This window comes from Chrysochloris asiatica, unplaced genomic scaffold (genome assembly GCF_000296735.1).
Source record: "Chrysochloris asiatica unplaced genomic scaffold, ChrAsi1.0 scaffold00028, whole genome shotgun sequence".
Taxonomy (NCBI): Eukaryota; Metazoa; Chordata; class Mammalia; order Afrosoricida; family Chrysochloridae; genus Chrysochloris; species Chrysochloris asiatica.
In genome coordinates this window covers 1,239,432-1,255,336 of record NW_006408546.1, presented here as the reverse complement: position 1 = coordinate 1,255,336, position 15,905 = coordinate 1,239,432, and the positions used below count along the sequence as shown (strand labels likewise).

General features: G+C 43.8%; 1 protein-coding gene across 1 annotated transcript in view; it reads right to left on the bottom strand.

Annotated features, from left to right (window-relative positions):
• RFTN1 (raftlin, lipid raft linker 1) overlaps positions 1-15,905 on the bottom strand; it is a 307,136-nt gene that overhangs the window by 71,698 nt on the left and 219,533 nt on the right. The window contains exon 6 of the mRNA XM_006846631.1: positions 6,582-6,939. Within this exon, the coding sequence (XP_006846694.1) occupies positions 6,582-6,939 (358 nt within the window). The remainder of the gene's footprint in view (positions 1-6,581; positions 6,940-15,905) is intronic.

The window sequence follows — 15,905 nt, the reverse complement described above, 5'->3', positions numbered from 1 at the left end:
AACGCTTAACCATTGTGCCACCAGGGCTCCTAGTATCTAGCACACTTCCTGTGATATGGTTGTTGTTCTTGTTAAGTTCCATCGAGTCAGTTCTGACTCACAGGGTTTCTGAGGAGTGGCTGGTGGGTTTGAACTTCGGACCTTGTGGTTAACAGTCCAGTACCCATCTAATAGTGCCACACTGGGAGTCTTGTGATATGGTAGTTGCTGCACATATGATGTCTGCCAGACTGACCTAAACTAGACCAGTGGAGGAAGCTAGAGGACGAGAGGGCTGTGTGCTCCTCGCCTGACAGCCCTGTCTCTTCATCTTCATCTTGCTCAACCACTTGGGAATGGGGAGCAGAGAGGCAGGTGTCCAGCTCTAATGCCCATGCCCATGTCCATGGGGAGGAACTTGGGTATAAGGTGAAGTCTGCAGCCTGTCTACCGGTCTGGCTTCAGAGGGTTCATGACTTGCAGGTGAGCAAGGAGTCTGGCTGCATCCTGGTGTCTAGAGAGAAGACAGGGCTTAGTGTCTGCCTTAAAACCTGGGACTCCAAAGGTGAGATGCAGTAGAAGGAAGAGGCTGTTGAGTTAACTTGGCTGGAAGGAGCAAATATTTAGGTGGGGAGTGAGGTCTGCTGAAGCCACGGGGCAGGGGCAGTGTGCTGGGAAGAGGGGGCAGAGGGGTCTCAGCTGCCCCATCCAGACCGAGTCAGGAGGAAGGCTATTTCTGGCCTCGGTCATCCAAGAGTACAAAGAGCAAGGGACCTCTGTGTGGAAACACCTGCTGGTCAGGTGGACAGAGCACATGCTCTGGGCTTATAAAGGCCTTTCACCTTCATCATCTCATGTGACCCTCTGACTCCATGGGAGGGGGCTGCCTTGGTTCCATGCCCAGAGTGGTAAGTGGATCCCCAAGAAATCATAAGCCTGTAAGTGGCAGAGCCAAGAGTCTTTCAAACTCCAAACCCTGGGCTGTTTCCCAAATCTGACAAGAGGCTAATTTCATCGGGACATAGAAAGCAGGCGCTTTTGACCGCAGGTGGGAAGTTCAATAGTGGTTCACTAATGGACTCCATAATGGGCAGGTGGCAGATCTGGGAAGGGGCGGAACTGTGGGGTTCAACTACCCTAGGGGTGGATATTGCTTGAGTGTCAGGGAAGAAGGCCAAGCATCCAAAGAGCCAGACTCAGGAGGGCACTCCTCTCTCTACCCACCTCCCCTCATGAGATTTAGATTTTCACAGTGAGCTGACTGCCAAGGAAGTCTATTGAATCAACTCCCCTCCACCAAGAAAAACAACTGCAATCACTGGCCAGTTCTCTGCATTTTAAGAGAGTAGAAATGGAGTAGGAGGATAATGCTTGGAAGGCTTTTTGCCACTATTTTGGTGACGGCAGAACGACTTGACTTTGTGAACCTGTCTGGCCTTGTTTCTCTGTCTGAAGATGTAGCAACAGTGCTCAGGGAAGGACAAGACCAGAATTCTGGAGGTGAGGTGAGGAGAGAAGTGATGAGGGGACATCAAGAGGGACACTTTTCCTATCTTTTACCCGGCACTAGCCTTCCATCGCTATGGGTTGGTACCGACTCGATGGCACCTAACAACAACAAGAAGCCTTCCCCACTACCAAGAACCAGTTGTTATTACGTCGATTCTCACTCCCAGTGATCCTGAATGTCAGGGTAGAACTGTGCTCCAATAGAGTTTTCTTGACTGATTTTTCAGAAATAGATCACCAAGCCTTTCTTTTGAGTTGCCTCTGAGTGAACGACCAATCTCCAATCTTTTGATTAATAGCCAAGTGTGTTAATCATTTGCACTCCCCCAGGGACTCCAGCCTTTCTCAACCCAGTCCTATTTACTACAAATGAAGAAAACGTGATACCCAAGCACAGGAATGTGTAGGGAAGTAGCACCTAGACTGGGTTTACGCTTCTGAGCAGAGCTGCAGGAGAACCTGGGGGGTGATGAGAAAGAACTGGACTGAGTTTACAATAAGGTGAGGGCAGATGAGGAGGGAGGAGTGGCCTGGAGCAAGATGTTGGGCTGTTATTTCTCCTGCAGGTGGTCTCTTTTCACCACAGGGACATCAAACAAACAGGAAACTCTCCTGGGTGGGGAAATAAAAGTCAAGAAGCAGGAAGACAGGCACATGACTGGCTGCCCCTGGCACCTGTGGGGGCAAAGGAGGGCAAAAGCTCTGGGCTAGAGTGAGGCGGGGGCGGGGCAGTCTGCCGTCTGCTGGAGAGTTTGCTGGAAAGCCCTGGCTGAGCAGTTCTGGACTGCTCCCTCAGGCCTCCTAGAAAGGAAATAAATTAAATGAGGAGAAGGAGGGGGAAGGAGGGAATCTCCCTCTGGATTTTTTTTTTAATTGTTTTGCTGTGTGATTGCCTATTTAAGCCCACCTGGCAGAAAGAGGAGTAAAAACACTTCAACCTCCTTAGGGGGCCTGAGACAAAAGCAAGCTGGAAGCTGAACTAGCAGCAGGGAGGGGAAGCAAGGTAGCTGGGTGGGTGGGGGGTGATGGTGAGAATACTTCACAGGGAAGGAACCCACCAGACTTCTTAGGAAAAGACTGACAGAGAAGCTGGAGGTCAGGTGAGGGCCATGACCAACGGGACCCAGAGCCCCTGTCTGACAGGTCTTTAAGGAGACTGACTGTTCATGAGAAACTGCATGGAAACAGACTGCTCATCTGTGAAATGGGCATCATAATAATTTCTGTCCTAAACCTATTATGAAGAGTGACTGAGATGCCGATACACTCATGCATTGAACTGTGACCCTCAAAATGTAGTGGAATAGTATCCCTTAAACTTGTTGTTGTTGTTAGGTGACATCTAGTTGGTACCGACTTATAGTGTGACCCTATGCACAACAGAACGAAACATTGCCCGATCCTGGGTGAACCTCACAATTGTTGCCATGCTTGAGCCCACTGATGCTGCCGCTTTGCCAGTCCATCTCGCTGGAGGTCTTCCTCTTTTTCTCTGATCCTCCACTTTACCAAACATGATATCCTTCTCCAGTGACTGGTCCCTCCTGACAATATGTCATAAGTATGAGAGACGAAGTTTGGCCATCTTGGCGTCCAAGGAGCACTCTGGCTATACTTCTTCTAACACAGCTCTGTTGGTTCTTTTGGCAGCCCATGGCACTTTCAATATTCTCCTTCAACACCATAACTCAAAAGCTAAACTAGGGGTGGGAAATGTCTGGCCCGCAGAATCATTTGGTCTGGCCCTGCCAAGGCAACCATAGTTCCAGCCATCATATTTGTTGTTGTTAAGTGCCATCATATTAGGGGTGAATTAATTAAATGTTAATTAATTAGCAGGCTAATTTTTAAGTTGATAATTTTCTATGGCCCATGAATGATGTTACAAATTTTGGCAGAAAACAGATTTCCCACCCCTGCTCTAAAGCTTGGATGTTTTAAAGTGCCATTGAGTCAGTTCTGACTCATAGCGACTCTGTATAGGGTTTCTTAGGAAGAGCTGGTGGGTTCCCAGTCCGGTGTTTATCATACAGCACCACACCAGAAGTCCAAACTTTGGATGTAATCCTATTTTAATGAGGCGGTATCAATTTAGGCTGTGTCCTAAACCAAACAACTTCTGAGTCATAAAGAAGAGCAGATTAAACATACAGTGGGGGCACAGACACAGACACAGACATGGGGACGGGGAAAGGGGTGAAAGATGCTTTCACAGGGTGAAAGATGACTGAGGTGAATAAACCTACAATCCCAGGACCTCCGACCATTGCTGGCTACTAGAACTTGAAATAAACAGTAGGCCCTTCCTCTACACACATCCTAAACTGGAGCTTTGAGCCTTTTCAACTGTGACAAAATAAAGTTCTGTTCTCTAAAGCCCCATACTTGTGGTATCTCTGACAGCAGCACTAGTAACTAAGCAGATGCTTATCATCCTAACAGTATCTGGCCTACGCTGAGAAGGTCATGCATCAGGGCGATAAGCAAGGTATGCACAGGCTTACTTATGCTCATTTACTAATTTTACTGTGGTGAAACTCATGTGAAACTATTCACTACAGACTAGTAGGTAAGCACATGTAAGCCCATGCTTACCTTGTGTATTAGGAACTCATTCCCTGTCTGGGATGGTAAATTCGAAAAGAGGCTTTGGTTCAACTGGCAGGTGCTGTGGGGTGGGGAGAGAGCTGGATGCCAGCTTTACCTAGAAGCAGAGCCTTTGATGTGGTGAAAAATAAGTAAAACTGTTCACTATAGATTAGTAAGCAAGCACTAGTTAGCCTGTGTTTACCTTGTTGATTGGGCAATCCCATACTGTCAACACACCCAGTAGTAACCAGTGAGTGCTCATTAACTGATGGAAAAATCCAAATGTTCATTTATTCCACAAAATGAGGACTAAAGGACAATAATGGTGGTTGTTAAGTGCTGCTGAGTTGGTTCTGACTCACATCGACTCTGGGTAGTTTCCAAGGAGCAGCTGGTGAGTTTGAACTGCCAACCCTGTGGTCAGAAGTCCAGTGCTTATCCTACAATGCCCCACCAGGACAAGAGTAAACTGCCTAAATTTCAGAGTGACCCCTGAGCAGAGAGATACAGCATCAAGGTTAACATTCTTCAGGAAATGGGCAGACTCTAGATTTGCTGGTGAAAGAAGGGGGAAGGGTAATACAAGCAAATGAAGAGAATCTTCACTCCCGTAAATAAGAACCTTAGTAAACCTTGATAATCTAGGAAGAATAGAATAGCAAGATGAGCTGGGTTAGTGGCTAAGCCTTCTTGGTTCATGTGCTGGATCTACCAATTTCTAACCTGGGCAACAGATTTACTCTGTTAGATCTCAGTGCTTTTAGCTGTAAAAGGGAAAATGATAAATAAGAGTTCATCCATATTTGTCATGGATTGAATGTGTCCCCCTCAAAATTTTTGTCAACTTGCCTAAGCCAGGGGTTCTCAGTGGTTTGGTACTTTTGCTATATGGTGTGTAATTGTTACGTGATCTGATGTGATCAGCCAATCAGATTAGGGTGGATGCAACAGTCTTACTCATCACAGCCCTGATCTGTGATAAGGGGAATTCCCCTAGGGTGTGGGCTGCATCATCTTGTATGTTATAAGAAATGAAAGGAGAGAGAAGAGGGCAGAAAGAAAGGGACCTGACTAACAGAAAGAACAAAAAGCCAGAACAGAGCGATAACCCAGGGTCCATGTGTTGAGAGTCTCCTAGACCCCAAGGGAAGATGGATGTCAAGACAAATGGAGATTTCCAAGGAATGCCAGGCACACAGATGTTGAGAAGAGACAGGACATTCCCCTAGAGCTGACAGTGAGAAAGCCTTCCCCCAGAGATGGTGTCCTGGATTGGTTCTTTAGCCTCCTAAGCTAATAAATTTCTGCTTGCTAAAGCCATCCACTTGTGATATTTCTGTTATAGCAGCACTAGATAATGAAGACAGCGTCATAGGACTAGAGGGAGAATTGGAAGAGATGGTTCACACCAAATGCTTGCTAGCATAGGCCCTAGTACACAAGAAATGCTAATGAAGTTGGCTATTATAACTGTTGTGTTGCTGTTCGAAATTCCCAACCTAAAACACATGCTCTAATGGTACCACAATGGGAATAAGAGGGCTCACATACCGGCCACCTCTCCTGGGCAGATCATTCTCTCAACAGAGACAATGTGTCAAATACATAAACTCTGCAATCTGCTTGTTCATATAGTTGAATCACCAGTTTCCTCCCTAATTTGTCCTCATTTGGCTTTCCTGATTTCTTGCTTTAAGCAGATTATCAAAATGAGCTATTCAAAAGTGGGTGTACCTTCTGCATTGGTGCCGTGCACAGTGACACTTCCTGTGCCAAGCCAAGCCAAATCAAACCTAACCCACTGTCACTGAATCAATTTTAAATCTTAGTATCCTGTGTCAAAGTAGAATAATTCAAGGGCAATGCAAGACCAGGGGGAACAAAGTCACTCCCATTCTAAAACCCACTTCCAACATGATATTTTAGAGCAACTACAGTCAATTTCATGTGGCTCCACCCTTCCACAAGTCACAATTTCAGCAAGTACACAGTGGGGCTGCCCTGTTTGATGGACTGCTGTTGCCACACTACAATTTCACTTCTTGGGAAATGCCATGGGGATTACTGAAGAACTGTTTTGTTGTTATTGTTGTTGTCAGCTGCTGAACAGTCAGCCCCTGACCCTATGTGCAATGGAACAAGTTGCTGCTTCATCCTGTGCCATTCCCATGATTGTGGGTCATTCATTGTTAGGTGTTTCATTTTGATTTTGGAAGTAGGCTACTAAGCTTTTCTCCATTGTCCATCTTTAGTCTAAACGTGTTATTGAAACCTGATTGGTCTCACAGCAACATGCAAACCTGCACTGACAGAAGTTGGTATCCTGTGTCAAAGTAGAATAATTCAAGGGCAATGCAAGACCAGGGGGAAAAAAGTCACTCCCATTCTAAAACCCACTTCCAACATCTTCCCCCCTTAGAATTCTATACGGACCCACCAGTTCTTCATGGCAAACTGCCAGTGTCCCTTTAAGTGGGTCAAAAGTCCTGGCATGACATACTTACTTCCCAAGAGTGGCTCTTCCAGTGGCATACCGTCCTGCCCCTCCAGTGTCTTACTCATCCGCTGTGATAATAATTCTCCACCATCTCCCTCCTCGATGAGCACCTGCCCTCTTGGACCGAGGCCAGGCTCTGGGCTTCTGTTGGTCCCTGCCTGTGTGCTGTGCACATCCGCAGCCCTGGGGTTCTCCTTATTCGTTGAGGTGTGATCCCCATGGCCTGGCACGTTTCTCGAATCTCCTGGATCCCCGCTGCTGTTGGCAATTGGGATCCAAGGGCTGCTGCCTGCTGAGCTCATAGGGGAATGGTACTGAGGTATAACGCCAACGAATTTCAGGCCCTGACTTGCGGCATCTTGGACCTGTGAGGCAAGCAAAGTGAAGGCAACAAGTCAACAGGAGTTCTACCAAGGGAACATGTACAACGTCCAAGCCATCTCGCTTGAGGCTGTTGAGGGTATTCCAACTTGAACATGAGAAACATGGCGCTGGAGGAGGTGCCAACCATATCAACAGGGGCAATGCCTGTATCCAACTCTGGTAAGACAGAATGGGGTTTGTTGTTTGTTCGTAATCTGTCTAATGAAAAAAATAAAGCACTTGGCTATGTGGGATTGGTATTACTTTTCTTTAACTCTTTGAAACACTGAATTAGTCCCTATTAGTTGTTGTGGTTCTGTTGTTGTTATTAAGTGCCACCGAGGAGCTAGAAAAAAGTTCTAAAAGGATGAGCTGGAACAAACAGAGCTTGAAAGAGGAAGTTCATTTTGATAGTTCCTTTTTTTTTCCTTTCTTTCTGATGAATCACTTACTTCCTGCCAATCAGACTACTATATAAACATAGTATGTCTATATCACCACATACTAACTATCAGATAGCATTTTATGACCCTGAGGACTTCCTCTTTTAAACAACTGTTTTGGCAAAGAATGGCAGAGGTGAGGAAAATAACCTGGGCAAAGGCTGATGAGTACATTCCCTACAAGAGGGGAAATCTGATGGACTTCTACTTTCACAGTGCTTGTAGGCCTCAGGCCTTGGGGACCTAAAGACCACACCCACCGGCAGGTAATGCTCTGGCAAACTCATCACCAACTGTGGTACACACCATCTAGGGTAGGTTACCTGGTAACTGTTTCTGGTCACTTCCCAGCTCCTGCAAGAAGAGGTCTTCCGCCTATATAGAGTATAGCGGTGGTGGTGTGCTGTGGAGTCGGTTCCGACTCATAGCGACCCTATACAGGGTTTCTGAGGCTGTAAATCTTTACGTGAGCAGAATGCCTCGTCTTTCTCCCACGGACCAGCTGGGGATTTTGAACTACGACCTTGAGGTTAGCAGCCCAATTTGTAACCACTACGCTACCAGAGTATGTTGTTGTTGTTGTTAAGTGCCGTCGAGTCAGTTCCGACCCATGGAGACCCTGTATAGGGTTTCCGAGGAGATGCTGGTGAGCTTGAACCGCCGACCTTGCAGTTTAAACGGCTTTGCAGCCTGGCGCATTAACTCACAGCACCATACGCTTTAACTCTCTTCCTGCCCCCAAAGCACCCCTAGACCATGAATTTTAGTAGTAATAAGTTAAAAATAAATTGAAAGTAATAATAACCTAAGAAAAACCAAGCAAGAACCAGTCAAAACTAGAAGACGGATTTTAGGGGACTTTCCAGGTAAGGATGCTCAAATCACTTTACAAACAAGTAAGACAGTAGAGAGACCTCAGAGTTCTCCAAGTCTTAGTCACCAAACCCTGAGTGGATAACCTGAGAAAAGCACGAGGCATCTCCAGTGATCATCTACTGTCATTTGAGAATTAATACTAAATGACAATATGGAGCTGTTCTCACTAATGGAGAAGTAAGTCTTGGTAGCCCTGGTTGATGTATAACCTTAACTTTTAGCAGAAGGTTGCTTTAGTTTCCATGTTGTACATCTAGAAGTTGATTTGAAACGGTTGTATATGTGTGGTTCCATTTTTCCATAGTCTTGTCTATGATAGGTTAGCTACAGCAATCTGTGTAATTACTACTCATTGCAGATGTACTAAATGCCAGGCACCTTACTACGTGTTTTACATAAATTGTTTCATTTAATCCTTCATTAAGGAGCTCTGGTAGCATAGTGGTTACGAATTGGGCTGCGAATCGTAAGGTCAGCAGTTTGAAACTACCAGCTTTTCTGCAGGAGAAAGATGAGGCTTTCTGCTCCTGTAAAGATTTACAGCCTCAGAAACCCTGTACAGGGTCGCTGTGAGTCGGTTCCGACTCCATGGCACATAACCACCAACCACAATCCTTCATTAAGCATCCATAGTATCATTATCTCTACTTTAGATGAGGACCCTGAGGCCCAGAGATACTATAAAGTTATGAAGCAAGCAGTGAATAGATAGGGTTCAACATCAGGTCTAGTGTGGGCCAAAGCTTATTCTCTCAATCATGCTGTTGTTGTTGTTGTTAAGTGCTGTCAAGTCGATTCCAACTCACAGAAACCCTGTACAGACCTTCCAAGGAGCAGCTGGTGGGTTTGAACTGCCAGCCTTGTAGTTCGAATTCCAGTGCTAATCCTACAGCACCACACAGGAGTCTTCTTAATCACTTAAGCAAACGGAAATATCTCAAGGCACCAAGTACCTAGTTGCACACATCCATGGGCATATCTTGTCTGTAATATGGCCATGGTTAACTCAATTCACCTTTCAAACATTAAAAAAACTCATCCTTTTTATTCCAAAAATTACCTTTGTCACTCATTAATCTGTGATATCTACCCTCTTTAAGAAATTTTTTTGGAAAGCTTCTAAAAGATGACACAGGTAGCAAAAGTTTTAAAGGCAAAAGACCAAGACTCAATCAATGACAAAGTTGGGGAGATAACTACACCAAAGAACCTAGGTTAGAGGAAGCTAATGCATACAAAACATAGCTTTGAGCTTCCTGGCAACAAAGGCAAAAAGAGAAATACAACCGATTTTACAGGCCTTAAATGAAAGTGGAAGCATGTCAGATCTTACTAGCAATGAACAGAGGAATTTGTTGTGGGACTCTTATAAAGACAGGGAGCAAACTGTCTTAGTTAGTTTTATAGAAAATGGATAGATACATTATGCCATGTAATGCTCACCTTTGGTAGAAGGTGAAGGCATTATGCTAGAGCACAGATTTGTGAAGGCTCTTGCATGGGGAGCTGAAGTCGAATAATCCAGGTAATCTTACAGATGTGGGGTCAACTGCAGCCGATGGCAGCATTCGAAATAATGTCACAGCCTGAGAGTGGGGGACTTCTTGTACTAACTTCTCAGAGGTCCACTTCAGTGGATGGAGACTGCTTTTATGTAGAAATTAGGCATTCTCTAGAAATTTTTCTAGTCTTAAATGAAATAAAGCTGCCAGCCTATGATATGATTCCTCAGAAGGACTCAGGAAAGCTGACAGTTCATTTAGTTTGAAATGTTATGCAGATTCTCAATGCACTGAACCTGAAACTAACACTTACTGTTGTACAAACTTCTACATTTGTGAAAAAATACCATTTTCCAGATGTAGCTCTCACAGGAAGGGCAATTACCTACTATGCCCCCTAAAGCAGGCCTATTTCAGTTCCCGAGCCCTTTCGTCTGAGTCTCTCGAGCTGCTATCACACTTGAGGAACAGGTGACAGCCTTGCACCAGCCCCTGTCTCACCACAGAGGAAACAGCTATGACTACTGATGCATGGGCTATGAAACAGCTTTGATACCACTAAAAAGGGGTTCTACTGATGGTTACGGAATCATGAAGACAAAAGAGGCTGATGTGTTGCTGACTTGTTTGGTGAACTAGAGTGGTTTACATAACTGCTCTGTGCCTCAGTCTTCTCATCTATAAAATGGGAAGAATAATATTCCTGTTGCCTTTGCTTTGAAGATGAGACATTGCGTATGGAAAGTGCACTGCAGGACCAGGCACAGAAATCATTATTATTACTCTAACCTCTCTCCTTATTGACCCAGGGCTTCAGTGGCCCTGCAGAGCGGGTAGCGGACTCTGGATACAGGTTGTTATCTTAGACATCGCCTTCTCTATTGGAAACTGAAGAGTTGGAGAGGCTTTTGACAATCATACTTGTGACCTTCTCCAACAGAAGACTGGACAACCGTGCTCCTTGTCATACCCTATTTTAAATTATCCTCTAGGTGAGTGGTTTGCCAAGTGTGGGTCCTGGACAAGCAACATCAGAAATACAAACTCTCAAGCCCAACCAGCGACCTACAGATTCACAAACTCTAGGGTTGGGTCCACCAACCTGCTTTAAAAAGCTTCCAGATGATTTCACTCAAGGTTGGAATCATTGCTTTAGAATATGAATGTCCTGAGGGGTGAGGTTTTTGTTCACTGCTAGGATCTCAGTATTCAGACCATGTCTACGAGGGACAAGGAGTTGTTGGGTGCCGCTGAGTCAATTCTGACTCACAGTGACCCCATTTGAAAGACTACAACTGCCTCGAAGTGTTTTCTACACTGTAATCTTTACAGAAGCAGACTGCCACATCTTTCTCCTGGGAGAGCCCTGGGTGGATGTGAACTGCTGACTTTTGGTTAGCACTTAAGCACTTAACTGTTTATTTATTTATGAATTAGAAAATACATAAATAATGAAAAGATATGTATGTCTCCTCACCCAGAAGGAGTTCCTTGAAGGTAGGGATGGAGAAGGATTAACTGTTCGGGTCTAGAATTTAATTAGCATTTATTAGGTCCCTACACGAGTCTAGACAAGCACTGTGATTAGGTGTTGCCATTACAAAACAGGAGTCCTGACCCTCAAGAAGATTCAGCCAAATACTATAAATAGACCTTAAAAATAATTAAAAGAACATGAAGCAATAATGTTTATATTATACTGTTTTGCAAAAAAAAAAAATTAAGATTCTAAGCATTACAGACACAGTGGCATGATTGTTGTTGTTAGGTGCCATCAAGTCAGTACCGACCCATAGCGACCCTATGCACAGCAGAACTAAACACTGCCCGATCCTGGGCCAACCTCACTACCGTTGCCATGCTTGAGTCCATCGATGCTGCCATTTGGCCAATCCATCTCATTGGGGCTCTTCCTCTTTTTCTCTGACCCTCCACCTTACCAAACATGATATCCTTCTCCAGTGACTGCTCCCTCCTGACAATATGTCCAAAGTATGAGAGACGAAGTTTGGCCATTCTGGCCTCCAAGGAGCACTCTGGCTGCACTTCTTCCAAAACAGATCTATTGGTTCTTTTGTCAGCCTATGGCACTTTCAATATTCTCCTCCAACAGTGTCATGATTACTATAGCATTACAGAAAATAAATGCCATTGCTGCTACTAGGCATTACAGAAAATAAATGCCTGAGACCATGCACGGAAACACTCACCAAAATAAAAACAGCAATGTATTTGGGGAGTGGGATTATGAGTGATTTTTTTTTTTTCTATTTGTGTTTATCAGATTTTTATTTTGTGAGCATGCCTATTACCTTCATAATCGGTTAAAGTAAATATTTTGAAACTTTCTTATAAAGGGTAATGTATATAGATCTAAAAGTCTAGAAATGATAGTGAAAAAAGTGATCATTTCTACTTGAAGGCGAGGTTGAGAAACACTCCTTGTAGAATGTCAGGGCTGTAACCAATGAAATGAGACAATAACACGGAAAGAGAAGAGGAGTGTGGCAGAACCAGTGTGGGATGCTCTACCTTAGATAATTTAAATTCAATTTACTGCTTTCAAAATACTGTACTAGGACTTCGGGTTTGGGCAAAGTCAGGTAGGGAAGTCTCCGTGGGGGAGGGACTGAAAACCCAGAGAAGCTGCTTTCACAGAACAGCCCCACAGCTCTGGATCAAGCATATAAGGTGTAGGGTGTCAGTTTCCCATACCCACTGGTGGAAAAATCATGACATAAAGGAAAATATTGTGATTTTGGAATTGATCCAGACACGGGACTCCCTCTGTGGTCACCCTGCCCAGGCTGAGTTCAGACGGCAGGGCCACAGCCCGAATGGCACAGTGACCAGCGCTAAAACCCGGTGCAAGAACATTTGCACAAGGAGGTGTAGGGGGATTCTGCACATTTCTTACTCCTTCTCCCTGTTGTGCCTTCTCTGCCATGCTCGGACACCTCCAGGCAGGTGGGTGTGCACCCCCAAAAGAGTCCAGTGTTGGGCCCACAGGTTTCCCATGACACAGAGAGGAAGGCCCCATTGGTCCCACAGCCAGATTCTTTGGCAGCTGCTTATGACTACTGACTCTGGGTCCCAGCCCTAAAGTTAACTTGTGTGGGACTCTTTACTTCTGCCTACCAGCAAGAAAAAAGCAGGGCTGGCCGTATGAACAACCTGTAAAACCCCAACATAAAAGGACACAATTAGGGAGGGTGGGTCGCAACCAAGCAGAGGCAGTGACCCAGCCCTAGAAGCCACGGAGCTGAGCTTCTGGACAGAGAGGTGTGACCGATTTTTCATCTTTCACTTTTTATTTTTCACGTATCTTTCCTCTTCACTCTGATGGCGTCCTCACTGCCCAGCACAGACACCTTCAGGTGGACGGGAGCACAGCCAAAAATGGTCCAGCATTACACCCACAGTTTTCCAATGGCATGAAGAAGAAACATGAAGGCTACTTCTTATGACGTATGATTCTAGGACCCAGACCCAAATTGACCTGAGTGGGACCCTTTATCCCTGCAAGCACAGCAAAGGCCACTGGACAATCACAATTATATTTTTGTTTTTGATTGGTGCTTTCTGTCTTTGCTTCTATATTGTTTCTGCCTGTGGTCCTTTTGGTCTCACTCTTTTCCCAGGCGTTGGAGCTTTCTCCCCCTACCTTACCCAAGAAGAGACAGCAACTGTGCCCCTATAGCCAAGTTACAAGCATGTACTGTAATACCCCACCATCTGGACAACAGCCAAAACCAGCTGCTAGGCATTACATGTGAAAATGGAAGCCTATCTCCAGATCATATCCACCAGGAGACGCTTACTAAGCTTAACAACAAAGCAATATACATCCATTTTAGCATTAAAAACCCACATAACTGCTGAAATCGTCCAAGAAAACACAATTAAAAATCTCAAGACATGCCCCAAACCAGAAAAAAGTAACTGAGACAAATGAGCTTGAAGCAGACACAGACTTTCCAGTAGAAGAGCAGACTCTAGATCTGCCAGAGAAGAAATTCAGAAGAATGATATGGAAACAGATTCAAATGCTCTGAAAAGGGTTGGAGGAAAATAAGGAAGAAGTCAGGAAATTGCAACAGGAGCAATCAAAGAAGATAGACAAAGCATTGGAAACAATCCAAAATCTACAAAAGAAGTCCAGATGATTAATAATAAAATATCAGAAATGGACAATACACTGAAAGAAAGGGCAAAGGAGTAGAATAGGAGAGATGGAAGGCAGAACCAGTAGCTGGAAGACAAATCTCTCAATACTGCTAAGATAGAAGAGCAAGTAGAAAAAAGGGTTAAAAAATCTGAAGAGAGACTAAGATTCATGCTGGATAACATGAAGAGGAATAACTTAAGAATTATTGGCATTCTAGAACAGGAAGAATCACAGAAGTCCACAGAAGAGACAGTTGAAAAGCTTCTGGAAGAAAAATTTCCTAACATCTTGAAGGATGAGAAAATAAACATTCAAGAAGCTGACAGAACTCCAGGAAGGATAGATCCTAAAAGAAAATCATCGAGACATATCATAATCAAGCTTCTTAAAACCAAAGACAAGGAGAGAATCCTAGAAGCAGACAGGGAAAAGAGAAGTGTTACTTACAAAGGCAAGCAAATCAGATTAAGCTCTGACTTCTCAATAGAAACCATGCAAGCAAGAAGGCAATGGGAAGACATATACAAAACCCTATAAGAAAAAAAACTGCAAACCAAGAATCCTCTATCCAGCAAAACTGTCAATCAAATATGATGGTGTAATTAAACATTCCAGGATAAACAGAAACTAAGAGATTTTGTCAAAGCCAGTCCAGCACCTCAAAACATCCTAAAGGGAGTTCTTTGGACTGAAAACCAACAAGAACAGACAACAACCAGAACTTGACAGGTGTGGCAACACCACCTGAAACTCAGACAATGGATAGCAGAGTCCAAAACAGAACAAAACTACAACAACGAATTCAAAGGAGCTGGGAGGACAACTGAACATCAAAATAATATCAATGTCAAAGAAGGGAAAAATGTAGGAACAGAGATCCAGGTGGTGAGGAGGCCAGGTAGATTACAGGATACAATAGTCTTACGTGGAGAGAAAAGTTAATAGACTATAAGGTAAACCCAAAGAAAGTAAATACTTCACAACTTACCATGAAAATGAACTTCTAAGCAGAACAAGCAAACATGAAAACTAAGAAAAAACTGACAAGAAATAGCACAAAAAACATGAAATCAGCACAAGAAGGCATGCTGAAAAAAAAAGGAACGAAAAGCACCACAAAAATTAACACAATGAGAGGAGTTAATCCATACCTATCGATAATTACACTGAATTTCAAAGGATTAAATGCACCAGTGAAGAAACAGTGGCTGAATGGATAAGAAAACAAGACACTTCAATGTGCTGCCTGCATGACACACACCTTACACACAAAGACAAAAAAAGTGAAAGGATAGAAAAAATATACCAAGCTAACAGCAATAAAAAGCAGGAGTGGCAATACTAATCTCTGATCAAATAAACTTTAAGGCAGAAACCAGCATAAGAGATAAAGAAGGACACTATCTCATGATTAAAGGGTCAACTGAGCAAGACAACATAACCATAATTAACATCTATGCTCCAAATGAAAGAACACCAAGGTATATGAAGCAAAACCTACTAGAATTGAAGAAAAAACCAGATAAATAGATTTATCTACAATTATAGTGGGAGATTTTAATACACTACTTTTGAAACAACCAGAACAACCAGAAAGAAACTCGACAAAGCTACAGAAGAACTAAACAGCACAGTCAACCAACTTGACCACATATGACCTCATAGATGTGTACAGACCATTCAACCCACCAACAGCACAATACACATTCTTTTCTAGTGCACATGAACATTCTCTAGAATTGACCTTGTGTTATCACAAAGCAAGCCTCCATTAATGTACAAACATCAAAATACCTAAAAGCATCTTTTCAGACCACAATGCCATAAAATTAGAAATCAACAGTAAGAAGACTAAGGAAACTGAATAACACCCTGCTTAAGAGCAAATCCAGAAAATTCTAGGAACAAACGAGACCGAAAACACAACATACCAAAATCTTTGGAACACTGCAAAAATGGTGCTGAAAGGACAATTTATT